Source organism: Phoenix dactylifera, unplaced genomic scaffold, assembly GCF_009389715.1.
Source record: "Phoenix dactylifera cultivar Barhee BC4 unplaced genomic scaffold, palm_55x_up_171113_PBpolish2nd_filt_p 000532F, whole genome shotgun sequence".
NCBI classification, from domain to species: Eukaryota; Viridiplantae; Streptophyta; class Magnoliopsida; order Arecales; family Arecaceae; genus Phoenix; species Phoenix dactylifera.
Genome location: NW_024067941.1, coordinates 47,571 through 67,513, shown reverse-complemented (window position 1 = coordinate 67,513; position 19,943 = coordinate 47,571). Strand labels below are relative to the sequence as shown.

At 37.5% G+C, this 19,943-nt stretch overlaps 1 protein-coding gene across 2 annotated transcripts; it reads left to right on the top strand.

The window, feature by feature from the left end:
• The first annotated feature begins 364 nt into the window (after positions 1 to 364).
• Positions 365 to 18,965, top strand: LOC120103660 (COP9 signalosome complex subunit 3-like). Of its 2 annotated transcripts, none has more exons than XM_039119342.1 (12): positions 365 to 857; positions 4,970 to 5,085; positions 5,210 to 5,456; positions 9,457 to 9,514; positions 9,594 to 9,683; positions 15,065 to 15,127; positions 17,082 to 17,171; positions 17,458 to 17,616; positions 17,707 to 17,828; positions 17,945 to 18,017; positions 18,094 to 18,226; positions 18,545 to 18,965. In XM_039119342.1, the coding sequence occupies exons 1-11, from the start codon at positions 673 to 675 to the stop codon at positions 18,163 to 18,165; spliced, it is 1,275 nt and encodes a 424-aa protein (XP_038975270.1). In that variant the 5' UTR covers positions 365 to 672; the 3' UTR covers positions 18,166 to 18,226; positions 18,545 to 18,965. The 2 variants fall into 2 exon arrangements, with proteins under 2 accessions (XP_038975270.1, XP_038975269.1); XM_039119341.1 differs by having other exon boundaries at positions 18,308 to 18,754.
• Positions 18,966 to 19,943: the final 978 nt, after the last annotated feature.

Here is a 19,943-nt window from a genome sequence, read left to right as displayed (position 1 = left end):
TTTGATTGGTGCATTAACCATAGGTTCACTTTTTTTTTTTTCAATTCTATTATAAAAAGGATCCTGTTCAATTTCGAGTCAACCAAAACCCATGTTAACCTTTCCATCTTTAGTAATAACCTCTATATATTAGCTATTTCTTGAGGAGTTTCCTTTCTAGCACTACTCCTATATACACGAGGGTGACGTGGATGATAAGCAGGCCCTTTACACCAACCCACCAATCATTGCATTGACGAGTGATAAAAATTAGGAGTTTCTCAAGATGCTTTCTACAAAATAATTGCTCGTGTACGGGTTGCCGGATGAGCTTTGCAAGCCTATTTCTTTCCCTCCTCGCGTGCTCTCTCACAATTTAGTTATATAGTTTTTTTTGGCTGCTATTTTGCGCATTCGTATGTCTTCTCCGAGTCCACGTTTCTTGGATCCTAGCAATCCATCAAATCCTCTCTTGGATCCTAACCATTCATCGATTAAATTGATACGTGATTATTATATAAAACGATCAGTTATCCAAGATCACAACCGTCCATTGCTTTCTCGGTCCAAAGCTAGCGAAGGGCTCTACTTTTTGCAAATAAATAAGCCCGGCTCTCCCCCAATCTAATAGCCCCATCGGAGCATCGAGAGCGCTTTCTCCGTCTCTTCCCTCGAGCTCGATCGGAGACCGCCATGGATTCCGTGGAAGCTCTGGTCGCCCACGTGCAGGCGCTATCAGGGAACCCCGAGGAGGTCTCCCACCTCCATTCTCTCCTGAAGCAATCGGAGGACTCCCTCCGCTCCCAGGCCTCTCGCCTCTTGCCCTTTTTGGAGCAGCTCGACCCTTCCAAGCACTCCCTCGGCTATCTTTATCTCCTGTAAGCCCCACGCACCCCTTACGATCCTTTTCTACTCGCATCTGGTTGATTTCTTCCTCTCGATTGATCGTGCCGTGTGGCGTTCTTTTGATGTGATTAAGGTTAATTTGTAGGAATTTGGAGTATTTTATGTTGTGTGAGGATTAATATCATGTAGGGTTTTATGGCTTCAAATCTCATGCCAAACAATATGGGCAGGTAGGTGTTGTTGCAAGCACTGTTTCGATATCTTACTATGGTGTACGCCGTGCTTCTAGGGCAGTTGGGCGGACTGCCCTTCTTTGCTTTTTTTTTTTTGTTCTGATTTAGTTGGGCATTCTTGAAATCAATAAACAAAGCTCACATCTTATTTCTTTTCTTGTTCCTCCTAAACGTTATTTATCTATTTTTTTGGTGTTGGCAGGACGGTTTATTAGGTTTGGTATTGATTTGTTGCTAGGGTTTATCATTGAGTATGTAATTTTCTTTTTATGTTCATGGATTTTATCCTTCTGAAGTCTCTTGTTACTAATTTCTCAGAGAGAATTTTAAAACAAAAATTTTCTGGTTTTGCAATTTGGTCTGTAGCGATAGCAAACAGCTTGGCAAGCAAGAGAGCATTTGGCCCTTTACTATCCCCAGTTTTATAAACAACTGCACCTTGTCAAGAGCTTCTCTCACTGCTTTTTTTCTCTTTAAACCATCATGGTTCATCTCAGTGCAGTTTTTCTTTTGGCTTAATGCTTCCACATAAGTTTGCTCTTAGAAAGCCTGATGATCCCTAGTCTCCAAAACTATATTCCCTAGAATGCATATTGTAAACAGTTAGTCCTTTAAACCCTAATTCTATTTAAACCTATGTCTAGACGCTCTAACTCAATTAACATGGTGATAAATTGTCTCTTCTCAGTCCTCTCTAAACCGTACCTTTGCTTCACAATACAGTCTGTATGGGCCTTTGACTAACGGCAGCATGTCATCTTGTAAGATGACCATCTGTGTAGTATTACTATTACAAATTTATAGCTCAGAAAAGTACTGACACACAAAATATTAACATAGTCTAAGGTTTATATAGCCAATATGTATTGTTCGCTTGTCATAATAAATTAATAAGTAGTAGATGAAGAGTTCTTTAATTAGTAATTAGTTTATTTTTTCCCTCGGCATATGTGAAGTCTGGGTAAAAGCATGTCCTAGAAGTTTACCACAATGAATATTGCTTGCTGATGTCTAAAGCATACTCTCAATTGGATAATCTTTACATTTGTTTTTGATAAAACTAGATGCTTAATGATTATGGATATGTAAATAACAAGAATAGAACATAAAATGATAGATCATCATAGGTCTTGGGTTCTCTCATCTTAAAGGAAGCTAGGAATAACTACTTAATTTTCTAACACTATCAAGGTGAGAATCAGATAATATTGGAACCAATATATTGATCAAGGTTTCAATGTATTTCATTACTTTTCTATAGTATAAGTTATACCACTATAGTATAAGTTATACCACAGTAGAACTCAAGTGTAAAATAAAACCTAATTCTCCATTATAGAAGAGAATATAGAAAGCAGTTGAATCTAAGGCTGAAAATCCAAATTTATATTTAGCTCCTATACTACTGTATTTCTTGATGAGGTAACCGATATTTGAAGTTTAAATTGAGATCTATGTGACATGAGTTATTCTACTCAGATTTCAATGGCAAAGCTGTAATTTTGTAGTTTGTTAAATAGAAGATGATTTCTTATTTAAATTTTTTTTTTGGCTATTTGTGACATGTTAAGTACTGACAACTTGTCTTGGTGAATCATTATTTCTACGGTTGCTGCATAGCAAAAAATTCAAAGCAATATGACAACTTGTCCTGTACTTTTGTTAAGTTTCTTTACATGCATTGCTAGTTTTGTGTCATTCTTGATCCAATAGAGACATCTTAACTGTGATATTGCCAAGGTTTCAAAAAAAGTATGCATCAGTCAAGTTACTGCATGGTGCCTAAGTGGTATGTGGCTGCTTAGCTGAGTGCTTATGCGGTTCATATTTAAGAAAAAGCTAAGAGAAAAAAATTCACAGTAACAGATAAAAGAATAAAAACCTATTGTGGAGAGAGAGGTATTAGAAAATGAAAAGTGCTTATACAAACAAAAATTTGTTGAGCTTACAATTAATGATTTGACAACTCTATAAGCAACCAACTCTCGTGTTTCATTGCAAATTCTGCAAGTTGCATCGATCCTTTCTTGTTATATGCAGAAAATTGTTTATGTGCCCATAAAGGGAGCTTGATAACAATATTGTTATAAATCTTATTTCGATAGCATTTCTTCAGCGTCTTCATGATTAGGTGAAGGGGAAGTGCATGCATGAGCTGGCTTTGCTCTTTAATATTATTTTTATGGAGTTTATGTCATACATCTCTCTCCAATATTTTGGTGGTAATGTACCATTTATATGGTTTAGAAATAGCTCAATGAAAAATCAGAAAAAAAGAGAAAAATTAGAGCGGAGGTGGAGGGCCACACATCCGGGGCTTGTGCTCATGCAGTTCACTTGGGTGCTGCAATTGTGACCTATCTATGTACAAAAACTGCCTAGACTCTATGCAGGCCACTTAGGAGGCTGCATACACACATGGCTGCATATGTGGCCATATAGACTGCTATTTCTGAAATAGTGGACCATATGCTTTAGATTCGCCATTTGATACTTTGTTGGGCCTTCAGCTTGGTCAACCCTTGCTTCTGCAACATGTCAAGCATCCAGTGTCATTGATATTTTTCTGCATCCTGATTCTAATTTATTTGGTTATGATTCATTGGCATACTAACATGGTTGTCTGCTTAGGAGCTGGTAGAAGAATCAACACTTGTATTGGTGCGTAAGGCATTCCCGTGCTGACCAGTTTTACCAAGCAATCTTAGGGTCTGTTTGAATATTTCTACAGGATTGAGCTGAAAATCTTATAGGATTTGCGGATTAGGCCATTTATTTAAGTATAGCCCTGTATCAACCAAATACGACCCTGCCCAAATCCTATGGAAAGAAAAAACAACCGCTATAGTTCTTTTTTTTCTTCCTGTGGCCTAAGTCTTTTTTTCTTCTTGTAGCCTAAAGAATAGCGTCTGGGTTGGGTTTAGATAAGCTCTTAGAAAATGCAAGATGGATGAGCCAACATGTCCAATCCTTACAAGATTTTCAACCTAGTCCTGTAGGAATATCTAAACAGGCCCTTAACATTTTTAGATACCCATGCCTGAAAGCATACAAAGAAACGTGGAAATTAAATGCATGTGCATCTAATGTGTCGATAAACTACTAATAGAAAATTATTAGAACCTAGTTATATATCGTAGTTTATATTTTTTTAGATGGAATGAATATGCACCCACGAACACTCGTGTCTCTGGACCTCCAAGGATTAGTATTTATTGCTTAGAACATTTTGCATTAATTTGGGCTGTCAGCTAGGTATTAACACTCAACAATCTTGCCATGGCGACCTGTGTTGTGATTAAGAGCTGATTAGGATGGTTTAAGCTTTTGCAACAAAAGCTAAACACTATCGTCTTGAGCGGGAAGGCTTGGACTGGTACTGTTAGGAGCCGTGAGGAAGGATTTCAAGAAGCTATTTTTGTGACATAGACATGAAAAGGGAGGGAAGCAAACTATAAGAAGCAGTTCATGAAATCTTGTTAATGGCTAGGTTCGTGGCTTATGAAGAATAGCTGCTGGTGGATCTCTTTCTGATGTTTCTGTTAATCATGCCTTTATGTTTCTATCTTTTAAAAGATAGTGCCTTGGTTCAGCAATTATTAGTATATGATGATATTATTCAGAGTTGCAAGATATAAATTGGAGGTGTACTGCTATTTATGTACACGCTATTATGCTTGTACTTGCAAGTTCTAAAGCCAAGGGGATAATTTTCTAGGTCGCAATTTAATTATTGGCAATTTAACCACCTTGTTTTTGTATTGTTCCCCTCTGTGTTAATCTTATTTTCTCATCTCATCTATTTCAGTTTTCATATACTCAGTCATTGTTTGCTATCCCTTCACTTGATAAACTAAAGCTTCTTGCTAGATAATGCTTATTTGCTTTGTTGACTATATATGGTTCGACAGGGAGGCTTACTCATCTGGACCAATTTTGAGGGAGCAAGCTAGTGGTTATCTTTTGACTGTTGTTGAATTTATCAATTCCTGCTCAGCAGAACAGATACGTTTGACACCTGATAAATGTATGACAGTCTTGATCATGCTCGAATCCTGTCAGCTAATGTGCCTTTTGGTCGTGTTTTTCACTTTCTCTGGTTATAAATGATTTTTATGCCTATTGTTACAGTACATGTCTTATTTCTGCAGTTGTTTCTGTTTGTAAGAGTTTCAAGGATCAAGTTATGCAGCTTCAAGTGGCAATACAGGGAGTGGCTCCCTTGCGGACAGCTATTCGTAAACTTCAAACTTCCTCTGAACATTTGACTACCCTACATCCAGACTTTCTTCTCCTCTGTCTGCTATCAAAGTGCTACAAAGCTGCCCTGAGCATTTTGGATGATGATATCTTTGAGGTGGATCAGCCAAGGGACCTCTTCCTCTATTGCTATTATGGGTTAGTTAAATTTTATTTACATTATTTACATTTTATACTTTAAATAAAGAAATATACAGTTCAGTGGAGCTTTAAAATGTGTTCCCTAGTTACTTGGAGTTACAATTTGCAAACAGGAATCTATCAGGAAGAGCTTCCTACCTTTTGACTGAGAAAAAGAAACACACCAAAATTCAGAATTCAGAATACTATATCTATCAAAAATGTTCTCAGATACTTATTGGTTTGCTAACCATTGTGACATCCGGACAGCTTATGTAAAATCTCAACATTTTTGTCATATTAAATAGGGACAAGGTTCTGCATGTCCTATGATGCTCTGATGACATCAGGTTCAAAACCTTTATCTATAGCAGCAGAACCAACATAGCCCTACAACCTGTGGTCTGCATGTGGACCAACTTGGAGTTTGAGCATAATTTGCCAAATTGTGTTTAATGATGTCCTGGATTCTTGATATGCTATCTTAATAACATGTTTGATAGTCAAGCAAACCAAAAGTATAATAAGAGTATGGACCTACTTGGAAAATCCCTTCCGAATTTGACCGGATTTGGCAGGATGGGCTGGAGGAGGAAGAGAGTGGGGAAGAGGGGGAAGAAGAGCGTGGGGCTATAATGGGGCTCGATCCCTGTTGGATGAAGAAAGGACCTCGAGAGGCTTTTTCTCCATCCACGTGTTCTCCCTCTCCTGCTCTCTCTTACTATGTCACTTTGCTCTTTTTCTGCCCTTGTCCATTCGGTCTTGTAGGATTTTCCCAAACAATGCAATATCTATTTTTCTCATCTATACTCTGTAAGTATGTATTGAAATCCTTTAGAAATTTGGAGTCCTTTTTAAGTAGTTCTTTAGCATATGAATCATTTAGAAGTTACAAACTCAACTTATATTATCCTATTTAGATTTAGCATTATTTAGTCAATAGATTCTTAGCCATAATTCTAATTTTTTTTTGGAAAAAAATGATTGGTTATTTTTTTTGCTGAATCATATTGTATCAAAGACTTTCATTCTTTTAGGTAGAACAGTAGTTTGGGGCAATATGTATTGGTTGAGAAGAGAATGCTTGTATTGCTAGATTTAGTGATATTTAGGTAGAGTGTAGCTTGTATCTTTTAGTCTTTAGATAGAAGGGCTTGTATCAAGGTCTGTTGAAGCGGTGCCGGTGCTCATATTGGCTGGCAACCGGTTCGATATTGTATGGGTTTGTGGCCATTCCTGGGCGTACTGAAACAAGGAGAGCCAGAGAGGGAGGGGGAGAGGGAGAAGGAGAGAGAGTAAAGAGAGAGAAGAGGAAGGAAGGGAGAGAGAGGGAGAGGGAGGGGAGAGAGAGAGAGGTCGAGAGAGGGAGAGGGAGGGGGGAGAGAGAGAGGTCGAGAGAGAGGTTTGAGCTATTGCGGGGGTGCTTCGAGAGCTTTGGATATGGCGAGGGGGCCGAGAGAGAGGGAAGCAGAGGGGAGAGAGGGGAGAGAGGCTGAGAGAGAGAGGTTTGAGCCGTTGTGGGAGAGTTTCAAGAACTTTGGATCTGGTGACAAGGATCGAGAGAGAGAGGGATAGAGAGAGGGAGAGAGAGAGAGGGAGATAGATTCACTCGGCTGGGGACCTCGTTGTCGTATGGCAACTTGACATAGACTGAGGGCTTTGGGGATTAGGGCTTTGAAACCGAGCGAGGGGAGAAGCTTCAAGCGAGGAAGGGGTGAAGCCTTTATATCCTAAACCGACCGGTTGAATTGTGCTGGAAACCGACCAGTCCAGTTCGGTATGGCCCGAACCAGCAGGTTTGGCTCGATTTGGCTAACCTTAGCCTATATGTTTGAAAAGGTGTACAAGATAGGAAAAATGTCTTAAGAACTTGGTAATGTTCTATCGCAATAATTCTAGGAGTATTTGATGCAAGGATGATAGAAATTCACGCATTCATGAGAAACTGTAGGCGATTTGGTAGTTTAAGGAATAAAGAAGTGAGTTGACAATAATCCATCGCATATAACTTGCAAGTTTGGCAAATAGAATAATTTTAATTTTCCTAACTACTGATTTTGATAAAGAGAATAGACAATTGTTTCCAACCTTTGATGTTGAGATATCAAGTGAATATATGTCTTGAGTGGAGAGCAAGGATAATTTATCGTAGATGCACTTTCATTGTTTTTTAACTTTGACAAGGATTAAGAACAAGGAACAGAAAAAAACAAAGAGTGAAGGATGCGAAGGATACACATGAAACAGTATGACTATTTTATGGTATGCAAGATGGTCTTTCTTTGTGTCTATGATATATGCTAAGATTAAGAATACCCTTAGCCCACAGCATGTATTGAGTCATGTATCGGATAAGTAACAAAAGAAGCAAAAGCAATTAAAAAAATAAAGGAGTTGTGGAAGCAAATGAAGATAGAGGTAAAAGGATTGGAAGATATTATTGATAGGTGTAGAAGGGAAAACTAGGATTTCTTGCACTTTGTACCTATTAGACCTTTGGGCCTTGCACTTGTGGTTTTCACAGGGCTGCTATAGAGAAATGCTGACCTTTATCTCATCATGCTCAATGAGATCCTGCAATGTCTTGGCTAACAAGAATTTGAGAGAATTCTCAAAGGGATTAATATTCATCTCTCTATAAAAAAACTCAAGACTACGGAGGTATTTATAATGTTTAGGGGCTTTGTAACAATTAGCATTTGGGACCTCATGTATTTGTCTAGAATTATAAAAAGTAACAACAAAAAAACTTAAATGAAACAAACTTGCAGACTAAGTCCTCATGGTGGTCTTGAGAATTGGACGGTAGGTTGCTATAGTTGGGAGTCAAAATCCTCCAACTAGGTTTCAGTTGATTTATGCATGAATGCTTGCAGAACTGCTAAATGAATTCTTGGAATTCCATAGATTTCATTTTATATTCTGCCAGTGGCGGTGGATTATGTAAATAAAGAATGTGATAGTAGAGTATGCAGGTAGATGGAGAATCTTGAACCTTTAAACCATGCATGTGGTAGAAGAGTTTTTATTTACACAAGTCATCTGCATTGGATGGTTGGACATGCTTTAGTGATGCTAATTATAAATTTATATAGTAAGTGATCATAGTGCTTGCGGCATGCGGCCATGAACTCTTCTGGTGGACCTTATAATTGTTATGTTTTCCTTGTAATATATGCTGTAACGTTGCTTTTTGTTGGATAAAATTCTCATGTAACAAGTACACATACATACATATATATATATATATATATATATATATATATATATACATATATATATACACACACACACACACACACACACACACACATATATATATATATACATATATATATATACACACACACACACACATTATATATATATATATATGTATATATATATATATATATATATATATATATATATATATATATATATGTCTCATAAACTGCATGAGAAGGATTAAGATTATTTTAAACTGCATGATGAACCGTTATGGAGGATAGAAATCCAAAGTAAGGATTTGATTTGACATAGTATACTTTTATTATCATAAGTTTGTAATGTGTGATGAATCACAAAGATAGCCTAGGAATTTGTGAGTTTTGAGAAATGGACGATATTGTGCATAGTTATAGGTGAGGCTTTAACAATACTGAAATTTGGGAACATCAAGAGCTACTTTCTGGGTTACAAATATGTATTTACATACACATAAATACATGCATACGTACATAACATATGTGCATGTACGTACATAAATACATACAAAAATAAGTGTTTATATATGTATGCTAGATTGCAAAAATAAGTGGTCTTTTAGGGCCTCATCTTCTTATGGACATTTATGCACTAATAATTAATCATTTTCCCAAGAAGGACAGATTGTCAGCATTTCATACTGAAACTGTTGAAAAGGTTTACATTATTGTTTTCCTTCAAGTCATTATTTATTATAAATGCTCAGTTTGTCTTCTTGTACTGGCAGAGGTGCCAGACCTGTCATACTCTAACTACTCTATTTGTGTAACAGGGGAATGATAAATATAGGACTAAAGCGTTTCCATAAAGCCCTGGAGTGTCTTCACAATGTGTGTAAAGTGCATATATGTTGTTTGGTTATCTCATTCATCTATCTGGTAACATGATATAAAGTTGACTTCATTGCAGGTTGTTACCGCCCCAATGACAGCTTTAAATGCAATTGCTGTTGAAGCATTCAAAAAATATATCCTAGTTTCACTTATTCACAATGGGCAGGTGTGCTTTCTTTCTTCCTTGTTCCATATTTTTTTCAAACACTAAGTACTAGTGCAAAGTAAGGTTCGTCGTCTTGGCACCTGACCTCATATTGGTGACATCTTGGTACAATGTCGTTATGCCCGGTACAAAGGTTAGTTTGGCATACCAACACTCGGTACGCCCCCGTACCGTATACCGGTTCGGCATTGATATGATATGGTACACTCGGTATGCACTAATACTGACCGGTATGGCGTACCATACTACAAAGACTTTCACATAAAACTAGTATTTTAGCTTAGGAGAATTTAACACCCTATGCTTTCTTTGACTGCTATTTTACTTGTAATCCCTACAAGGTTAGCACTTTATATTTAGTCCCCTTGTATACAGTGAGACATATTTCTTTATTTTTACAGTTATTCTTGTTTCTGTACAGAGTTACACCTAATTTTAACACACTTATGCATGGCTAGGGACTACGAAAATGGCCATCAAAATCAAGGGATGGGAATAGAATTTTCAGTCAAGAGGGGGGTTAAACATAAAATGTTAGTAAATCCAGGGTGGACCTCAATTTCTTGCTTAACTTAATATGACACGGGCTTTCACTGGAATACTTTTACAATATAAGTGTTTGCATGTCTCGAAGGTTGTCTGTGTCGATCTGTTTTATTATCAGGTCATGTCCTATGCCTTTGAACTGTTTTTATTATTACAGAGCAATCTAGTTGAAGTTAATTCATGACAAATTAAACAGTGAATTGGTGTCACTGACTGAATTGAATAGTTGGAATCTTATAAAGCTTTAAATAAACTTATATATGTAATTGAGTTCCTTCAAATCGATTGGCATTGTGAAATTTGTAACAGTATCTTCATTGTAGACTAGTAGCTGTAAACCGGTTTCATAGGAATAAAATATTGTCAAAATCCAGTGGTGGAACTTAATGAAATTATGTTAAGATGGCAAAAGATATATCTATACCTCTAAATTGCAACACAAGGCAGAATGATTTGATATTTGAGCAGTTAGAATCATAATATTATAACAATAAGTGACCTAGCTGACTGAATTGAATAGTTAGAACTAAAGTCCGCTGTACCGGTACCAATCGGCGTACCGGTGGCGGGCGATACTGGTCCATATCGGCCCTATTGAATGACAGGGTTTTGGGATTCCACATACCGGCCTGTACCGGTCCTCCAACACTAAGCTTTCGGTACCGGATTCCACGCTGATCCGGTACCGGTTCCGGGCGGTACCGGTACGGCAGACCTTGGTTGGAACCTTCTAAACTTCAAAATAAACTGATATAAAAACTGAGCTCCAAAAAAATGATTGGCCTTGTTAATTTCTGTATCGATATCTGTGTTGTATCTGACACTAGTTTCACAGAAATAAAATAGTATCATAATCCAACTGTTGGACTAAATGACAGTGTATTACAAAATCATTTCTATGTTTAAATTTTTCACATGTATAGCTTGGATCTTGGCAATGTTATAATTAATTTTTATTCATCAGTGAACTTCATTAAGTTTGCTGTCTATGGAGGCAGTTTGCACATGTGAGTATATGATTTTTCCATGATTTTGATAGAATCAAGGTTAATCAGAGAATGTTTTAATACTTGCTCAAGCCTGTCACCTTTAGGCTCCTCGATTATGCTTTATAATGTGAAGGATTTTTAAGAGGTTCAGGCATATGGATAACTTGTATCGTTGGATTTAATCTTTTATAGGAGAGATAAAAGTTAAGAGTTCATTTTTTTCTGCAACTAGAGAGGGGAGGAAATGGATTGCTTTTTGTATTTTTTGCATGATGCTTTCTTTGGATTTAAACTCCTGATCACAAAAGCGTTATGTTATGTTATTGCATAGTAGCCATTCAGATGTCATTTCTGCATGTGGCATGTTAGACATGCCATCCATATAACAACAGTTGTAGTTACGTCTGAACATAACACTTACATACCCTACCTTGCTGGTTTTCACATTGTTTTTCTTACATTAAACTGCTTTAAAATCAGTGAGCCTAATATTATTGCATTCATGCTTATATCTCACCTGATTGAGTACCCAAAAGTCTCACCTTACAACTCCACTTTTTTAAACATTGGGTAATGCAACCTTATGGCACCAGCTTTTGTATGACATGATATACTAGTATATGAACCATTACACTAGGCAGTGAGAAAAACACCTCGATAAGGTTTTACACATTCCTATGTTGTTTTTTTCCAAACTAAAGTTCTTTTCAGATTTTTCTGATAAATCATCTCTTGAGATTTTTACTTCAAGGTTACATGCATATTGTTCATGGCAAGGTCTGCAGTATCGGAATCAACATCCATGCCGATCAGCTGGTGGCACGGTATGGTATGCCTTGTACTGTGCTGTTCCGTTGTGAACCGATAGGGAAACTGTCAAGGGAGGGGGAGAGGAAGAAGAGAGAGAGAAAAATGGATGGAGGGAGGGGGAGAAAGGGAGGGAGGGAATGGGAGAGCACGACGGAGACAGAGAGGCGGAGGGAGAAGAAAAAAGAGGAAGAGAGAGAGAGGGAGGAAGGGAGGGAGAGGGCAGCGGTGAGCAGCGGCCACTGGAACAAGCTGAGGGAGGGGTAAAGAGGGCTTTTAAAACCTTCTCTCCTCTGTGCGTCGAAACAGGGGCTTCGCCCCCTTGTTCTTTTATTATTATTATTAATTTTTTAAAGTGAAGTTGTTAGTGTTTGCCTTTGTTTCGAAAAGGGGGCCGAATCCTCTGTTTTGAAAAAAAACAAAGGCTCCACCTTTGTTCCGACACATAGAGGAGAGAGGATTTCAAAGGCCCTCTCTGCCCTTCCCTCGACCTTGTTCTGGCAGCCACTGCTTGCTGCCGTTCTCTCCCTCCCTCTCTCGCCCTCCCTCCCTTCCTCTCTTGCCCTCTCTCTCTCTCTCTCTCTCTCTCTCTCTCTCTTTTCCTCTCTTTCCTTCTTCCTCTCTCATTGCTTGCCGGTTTCTCGATTTTATTACATGAACCGTCTCGGTCCTTTATCGGCACGGCTCAGTACGCCTCGAACCAAGCGGTTTGGGACAATTCTGCCTTTCTTGGTTCATGGTTTACCATCCATTTTACCAATCATATATTGATGAAACCAAGTACTGTCTGACTGATAAGAGGATACTTGGCACTAATGTCTGAACCCTTGATATTTCCTAAAGCAACATCCTGAAAAATTTGTAGCATATATATCATTTATGACATTTTTATCACGCTTATATCGTATTAAATTAATAAAGTATAACTGCCCAAATTTTAGAAAGTTGTGTTTTCTTATTTCTTGGGTGAAACATTCTGATTGCATTTATCATGTGGTTTTGTATCGTTTTGACAATTTTATCTTTTTATCATCCTCTATGTCATACATCTCAAAATATAAGTACCTACAATTTTTATATATTTCCTTTTATGAACACCTTTGTTAAACATGAAATGATCCAAATAAGAAATGGGTTAAAATTGTCCAAGTAAATGATAGATCATAAAATGATTGATTACATTATATTCTTACTATGATATAAGTGTCTAAGTGTGCATGCATGTGCTTTCTTAAACTGTATACCTTTGTGGTTGTTGAAGAAACTAACAGTTTTATCAATTATGGAATAATGGAATTAGTCAGTTGTAAGTATGGAGTTAGATGTTCATCTTTGGTGATGTCATGACTTCTAAACAGTTTCCATACTGCATATTATAAGAGATGAGCTTTTGGTTTGGAAGATTATCACTTGTTGGATAATAGAAGTTTATGAAGAGAGAGTAGAAATGGTAAATCTCTTTATAACCTTATAGTATGGATGGCTTTAGTATGCGAAGAATGGAGGTCATTTAAAGTTGGGGCATTTGCATAGTTGAAGCTTACATTACCTGGACACTGTATTATAGGAGTTTATGTTAGTTGAAAGTATGGAGTTAGATGCTCATCCTTGGTGATGTCATGACTTCTAAACAGCTTGCACACTGCGTATTATAAGAGATGAGCTTTAGGTTTGGAAGATTATCACTTGTTGACTAATAGGAGTTTATGAAAAGAAGTGGAAATGGTAAATCTCTTTATAACCATATAGTATGGATGGCTTTAGTATGAGAAGAATGGAGGTCATTTAGAGTTGGGGCATTTGCATAGCTGAAACCTATGTTACCCGGACCCTTCAATTTAGTTTAAAGTACCTGCACCCAATAATCACGGAGATTTGTATGACATTTGAACACAGCTTTGCTAAAGAAGTTCTTAGATATTGAAAGGATCGGATACATAGACATGGACCTGCAACGGACACATGTACCTGAGTCCACGTAACATAGGCTGAAGTACCTTATTGTTGGAAGGTAAGTAGAATAAAGAGTAATTTTAGCTAGTGAGTGTATGGTATGCAGCCTTTTGCTGTCAGTTTAGAAGTGATGGTAGATGGAGATACTGCTTTGCTATCTAAAAGACCTTCATTCTTCTTTAAAATTCTAGACACTCCTGTGTGTTTGTAGTGCTAGGCAAACCTTCTTGGCCGATATGCGACCCAATTGCATATGGTAGCCACATATATGGTATATGGAGCAGTCAGGGGACCATATATGCATGTACGGCCTGACGCACCACACCTTAAACACTGCATACTTATAGTTTGTCCTTGGTATTTTTCTTGTATAGTTGAGCAGATATATTATGTAATTATGTTCTAAATAATTAGACTTATTTACTAGATATACAGACAACCATGCAAACATGTGCACATGTATGTTCACTCTTACGACATACACACATGTAGAGACCTAATTACATAGAATGTAATTGGTAATATTAAACATGGTTGTGTTCACTAAACAAAGTACACAATGTGTGATCTATACAAACTACGAAGTGGTCTAGGTGGTTTCTGGCTATTCTGCAGACTTTTCAGAGGCGCCTTGACAAATTGGCTTGGCAAAGATTAAGCATAAGAGGTCTATGGTGTGTGTAATCCTTCTTCATCATGATGTGAGGGAACATGTACATGAATATGTTAGTGATTGATCGAAGTGGTCGCCATCTAGTAAAAACAGTGCTAGTGTTTTCATTGATATACTAGAAAGCTGCATCATCTGAAATGCACAGTCCACTGAATGATTCTTAGAAATGCCACTCAGCAATTGTTCTTATTTGTTCAGGTTGCTGCAACGAAAGAAATTGTAGTGCTGCTTTTTGAGCTCTAGAAAATGCGCTAGTTTAGTTTGTTCAGTTATGCACTTTAGTTGTGATTCTTGGTCTAGCTTTCTCATAGCTGTAGCGATGGTATAGGCTAATATATTTTTAAATGGACATTGATTAAACCTGTTAAAATCTTAATTTTAAATATGTTGATTTTAATAAATCTCTGTAACAGGTTCCTTCATTCCCAAAGTATACCTCTGCAACTGCTCAGAGGAATCTTAAAAACTACACTCAGGTAGTCAATTGTGGAAATTTGAGATTATTTTGTCCTCTATTATTACAAATTGTGGTATGTGGATGATTAATTTCTTTGCTGACTTTTATGTTATTCTAATTTCTTTGTCCTTAACCATGCTCTTGTATGTCTTTATTGACAAAGTCTTTGTATAGAATATTCTACTGAAGAATCCTCATCTTAAATTTGAGCTTCAGAATCCTCATTTGATCTTGTATTTTGAGAAATTCCTGCCAGATATTAGCAACTATTGTTAATTTCATGTTGAGTCAATACAGATTATTGATAGATTAAAACAATAGATTTAGATGATTGACAAGAGGAAGAAAGAGCACATTAAGGAGGTTGCTGTTAATCCTATGTATACAAGGAGTATGAGTCAGTTCCTTTTATACAGCTTAGTATCTTATCACTCTAACTTGATGTTAATTTACTAAACAAATATGAAACATGCACAATAACTCAATTTCTATTGCATAATTATTTCAGAAAAATGAAAATTTATTTGGAAATTTGACTCCCAACCAGCAAGCATAAAATGTTCTTTCATGTCCATCTTTTTAACAATCTGGAACTTACTGAGGTGTCTTACGTCAGATTATGTTGTAAGAATTGTAAAGATTAAGTACTGATGCCTTTATGGTGCCTGTTGTATTATGGTCTGTCAATGTTAAAAGATTATGGGCTTGAGAGGATTGTATTAGGTTATGGTCTCAATCATGTTTTCCCCCTTATCTTTTTATGAAATCTAATCCTGAATCATGACACACTCTTTGGAGCTCCAATCTTCAAATATTGTTTTCCATGAATATGCTTTGTAGCAGAGATGTAGGAAGGCATGGATATAAGAGATGAACATTCTCTTCAATCCTTCCAGTTAAATGTCCGGTTATGTCAAATTGAACTTTGATGAGACTATCTAGGGCAGTTTATCTAGAGCCAGCTGTGTTGTTGGACATGTTATGAGGAGAACAGTTACGGTAGGTGGGGCTTCTTTAACAAGTTTGGCGCCTTTTGTTGAACTAACATCTCCCTGGATGGGTTTGTGGTTTACCACTGAGCAAGTGCAAGCAGAAAATGTTTCGGCTTAAAATGATTCTATTATTGATAGCTGGATTAAATGTTCTGATGCAACAACTGGACATGCTTGTCTTAAAGATGTCAGGATTATTGTCTGAAACGTACCTACTTCGAGGATTTCCCATGTTTGTAGTGAAGGTAGCCAGGTTTGTGATAAGATTGGCGGGAATGCTTACAAGTTGCCGCAGTGATGGATCTGGACTTGTTACTACCCTGCTGGGCTTGGGTCTATTGTTCCAGCAGATTGTACGGGTTCTCTTTGAGTGTTTATGGTTGAAGGGTATGACCCTTCTTGCGTGCTTTAAAGAAAATAAAAAACACATACGATGATTGGTTGGAAAAGTAATTTCTTGTGTACTTTTAAAGGATTGAGAAGGCTGAAAACCTAGACTAGTAAGTTAGATATGCTATGGATACAAATGATGAGGGATGGCGAGGAACATAAGAGAATACCAAAAGTTGCATGATAGATCATCACAGGTACTGTTACAGTGGAGCATGTAAATCGAGGTGGACAAGGTGTGAGTTTGGCAAATGGCATGTCCATGAACTAGCAGTCATAGAACTTACAAAATTGGTAGACCTAGCAAAACAACCACTGAGACCACCCATGTCTGTTTAGATTAAGAATCCATTCTTGCTCTTAGCATCGAGTTTTTCTTATCATGAGATGGTAACATTTGGTGCATTTCCACTATGTTTGTCACATATTTTGCTTATTACATATTTTTTTCATATTACATATTCTGCTTTTACCTCTTCTTGCAGATGCTGTACATGCATGCCTGGCTGTTGAACCATTTCTGATATATTCTGTGCTTGAGTCAACTGTTGTTACCAAAGTTTTACATATGTTGTACTACTGTTTTGGCAGCCATACATTGATTTGGCTAATTGCTATGTGACGGGGAAATTTTCTGAATTAGAGACCTCCATCCAGACAAATATTGAGAAATTTCAAGCTGTGAGTACTCTGTTGACTACCACTTCTATGAGATCTTGATTCTTTTTCTTCCTTCATCCTCTTCGTTTCCTTTTTTTTTTTCCTGCGTTGAAGGTAGTGGATACCTGTACAGTATTTTCAGCAGTGTACTGGGATTCTGCGGGTTCTTCTTGCCTTTTTTCCTGCTGATTATTTTAGGATACACTCACCTAGCTACCTTCTTTACTATAGTGTCTTATGAGGTAAATTCTTAGGGATGTTCATTTGGTTTCTTGTGACATCTGGGTCATTTTAAATCATCTTGCAGGACAACAACCTTGGGTTGGTGAAGCAAGTTCTATCTTCTCTATACAAGCGTAATATCCAGAGACTGACTCAAACTTACTTGACCCTGTCACTCCAAGATATAGCTGGTGCTGTGCAACTCAAGACCCCAAGGGAAGCTGAGATGCATGTACTTCGGATGGTTGGTTTGCTTGTTGCATAATTCCATCATGAATATTTTTAGCTTATTTTGATGGACCTGTAATCGTAATTTTTTATTCTGTAATTCCAGATTCAAGATGGGGAGATATTTGCGACAATAAACCAGAAGGATGGAATGGTCAGTTTTCATGAGGATCCAGAGCAATACAAAACTTGTGAGATGATAGAGCATATTGATTCATCAATCCAGCGGTACATGATCAACTTCCAGCCTTTTGTTAGTTTATTACGATCACCTTTGTCTGTGACCCATATCTCTATAAAACTTTGTTCGATGGTACTTCATTTGCTCATTTATCCATGCTTAGGTTAATGGGATTGTCAAAGAAGTTGAGTTCAATAGATGAGCATATTTCATGTGATCCTGCTTATTTGACAAAGGTGAGTTTCAGAATGGATCTTCAATCTCTTTTCTCTGAGCTCATTGGTCATTAACAAGATTTTCAATGTCATACAGATCAGTAGGGAACGACAAAGGTTTGACTTTGACGATTTTGATTCTGTTCCTCACAAGTTTTTACAAACATGAGTTGGTACATATTTGGAAAAGTTCACATGGTGGTGAACATTTTCATGCAAACCTTTCTCAGGTAATTTATGAAGCATCATGTGCTTTTGATAAATTTGGAGGAAAATAATAAAATGTAATTTAGGTTACTGTGTCATGGCAGGCGATGTGATGGCATTTCACTGATTTTGTTATCCTTAAGTCTGATGGACCTTCTTTTTTTACCCGCTGCTGCACAAAAGATCTTGATGTTTTGATGTAACAGATTATGATCTTCGTTTATTCATCTTTTCTGTATGTCAGAAGCATCAGATTAGTTTCACTAAATTGTTACTTGAAAAAAAAAGATCATCAGACTTTCTAGCAATAGCTTCTTATTATGAGGTTCGTGGATCTGCAGACATCGGTGGTCTGAGTTTACCAGTGAGGATCTTATTTTGGATGTTTCATGCCACTCCCATTCCGATGGTAGCAAAGGTCGCTGTTGTGTTTCACAGTCTATAACAATGATCAACACAGGTATATAAATTGTTCTCAGATTTAGACTGGATCTTCATTTGTAGTCATGGACCATCATTATTGTCCAAAGTTCAGGCGAGTTTGGATCCAACCAGAGCTGTGCATTGCCTACGGCATTGTTGTTGAAGCTTCAAAAAGAGTAAATTTTATGTTGTCAAAGTAATCCTCAAGTGCATTGTCCATGTATTTAAGCCAGAAGTTTAGCCACGCCAAAGATAACGGCCTTAGGCATCGAAAATATGTGCCGATCAAGCCTGTTCTGATCCAGTTCAATATGAATCTCATGATATTGCTCTTTTGCACGATCAGGTCCTGGTTGAGTTGGTAAAGACTCTTGGTGTCCCGGTTCAGATGATCTTGCGGTTGTGGATATAGCCGACTTGAGTTGGATCCTGCCTTTACCTCCATATTTATTTTGGGTAGTTTTTCAAGGTAGAGAGAATCAGCCTAACTAGATATCGCTGGTTTGAGCAGTTTTTCAAATATGAGAGGAATTCATTCTGCTTTGATTTGGATTGATGATCGAGGAAACATGCTTCCCACTGAGCTACAAAAAGCCCCAGGCTATATGTGAAAAATTTAGAAAAAATTGACCGATGAAACAAAATTATATAGTTTTATATAACTTATATAGTCTTTAACGGCAAAGCTGCATGCGCAAACAAGCCAAGGATTCAAATTGTCTTATATAATGGCACACATAAATAGAGCATAGCAACAACATGTAAAAGAAAATGATTTGCATACTAGCCAAAGAAGAGGGGAAAAAAAAAAGAATGGCCATGCAGCATAATAAATACCATTAGCATTGTGATATTCTGAATTGGCCTAAAGTGGCCTGGATTGGTTCCTTGCGCATGCTTTGCATGTGTTGGAGGAAGACCCCACATGAAGACCCCTTATGTGGGTTTATCTCTCTTGACCCTGTCGGAAGCAGGAGACTTAGGGTTGTCGAACTTGAGCGGAGCGCTAGGGCTCCTTTATAAAGGAAGATCCCTCCTCCACTGATTTTACCGTTAGTCGTCGTCGATGATCGCCATGACTTTCTTGGTTTCCCATTGAGACTCTTTGTCAAGTCGGCCTTGATGCCTCGCCAGAGTTGAGGTAATAGTCTTGAATCTTTCTGCTCCACACTCTTCCTCATTTCAAGACATCATTCCTCGGCTTGATTAGACTTGATGAGTCACCGGATTATCTTGGAATAGAGTCTTCTTTGGTTCTATTTTTGCGACCTGCCACTGTTGGTTACTACTAGTTGTCGAGGCCACAGCTACTCTCTT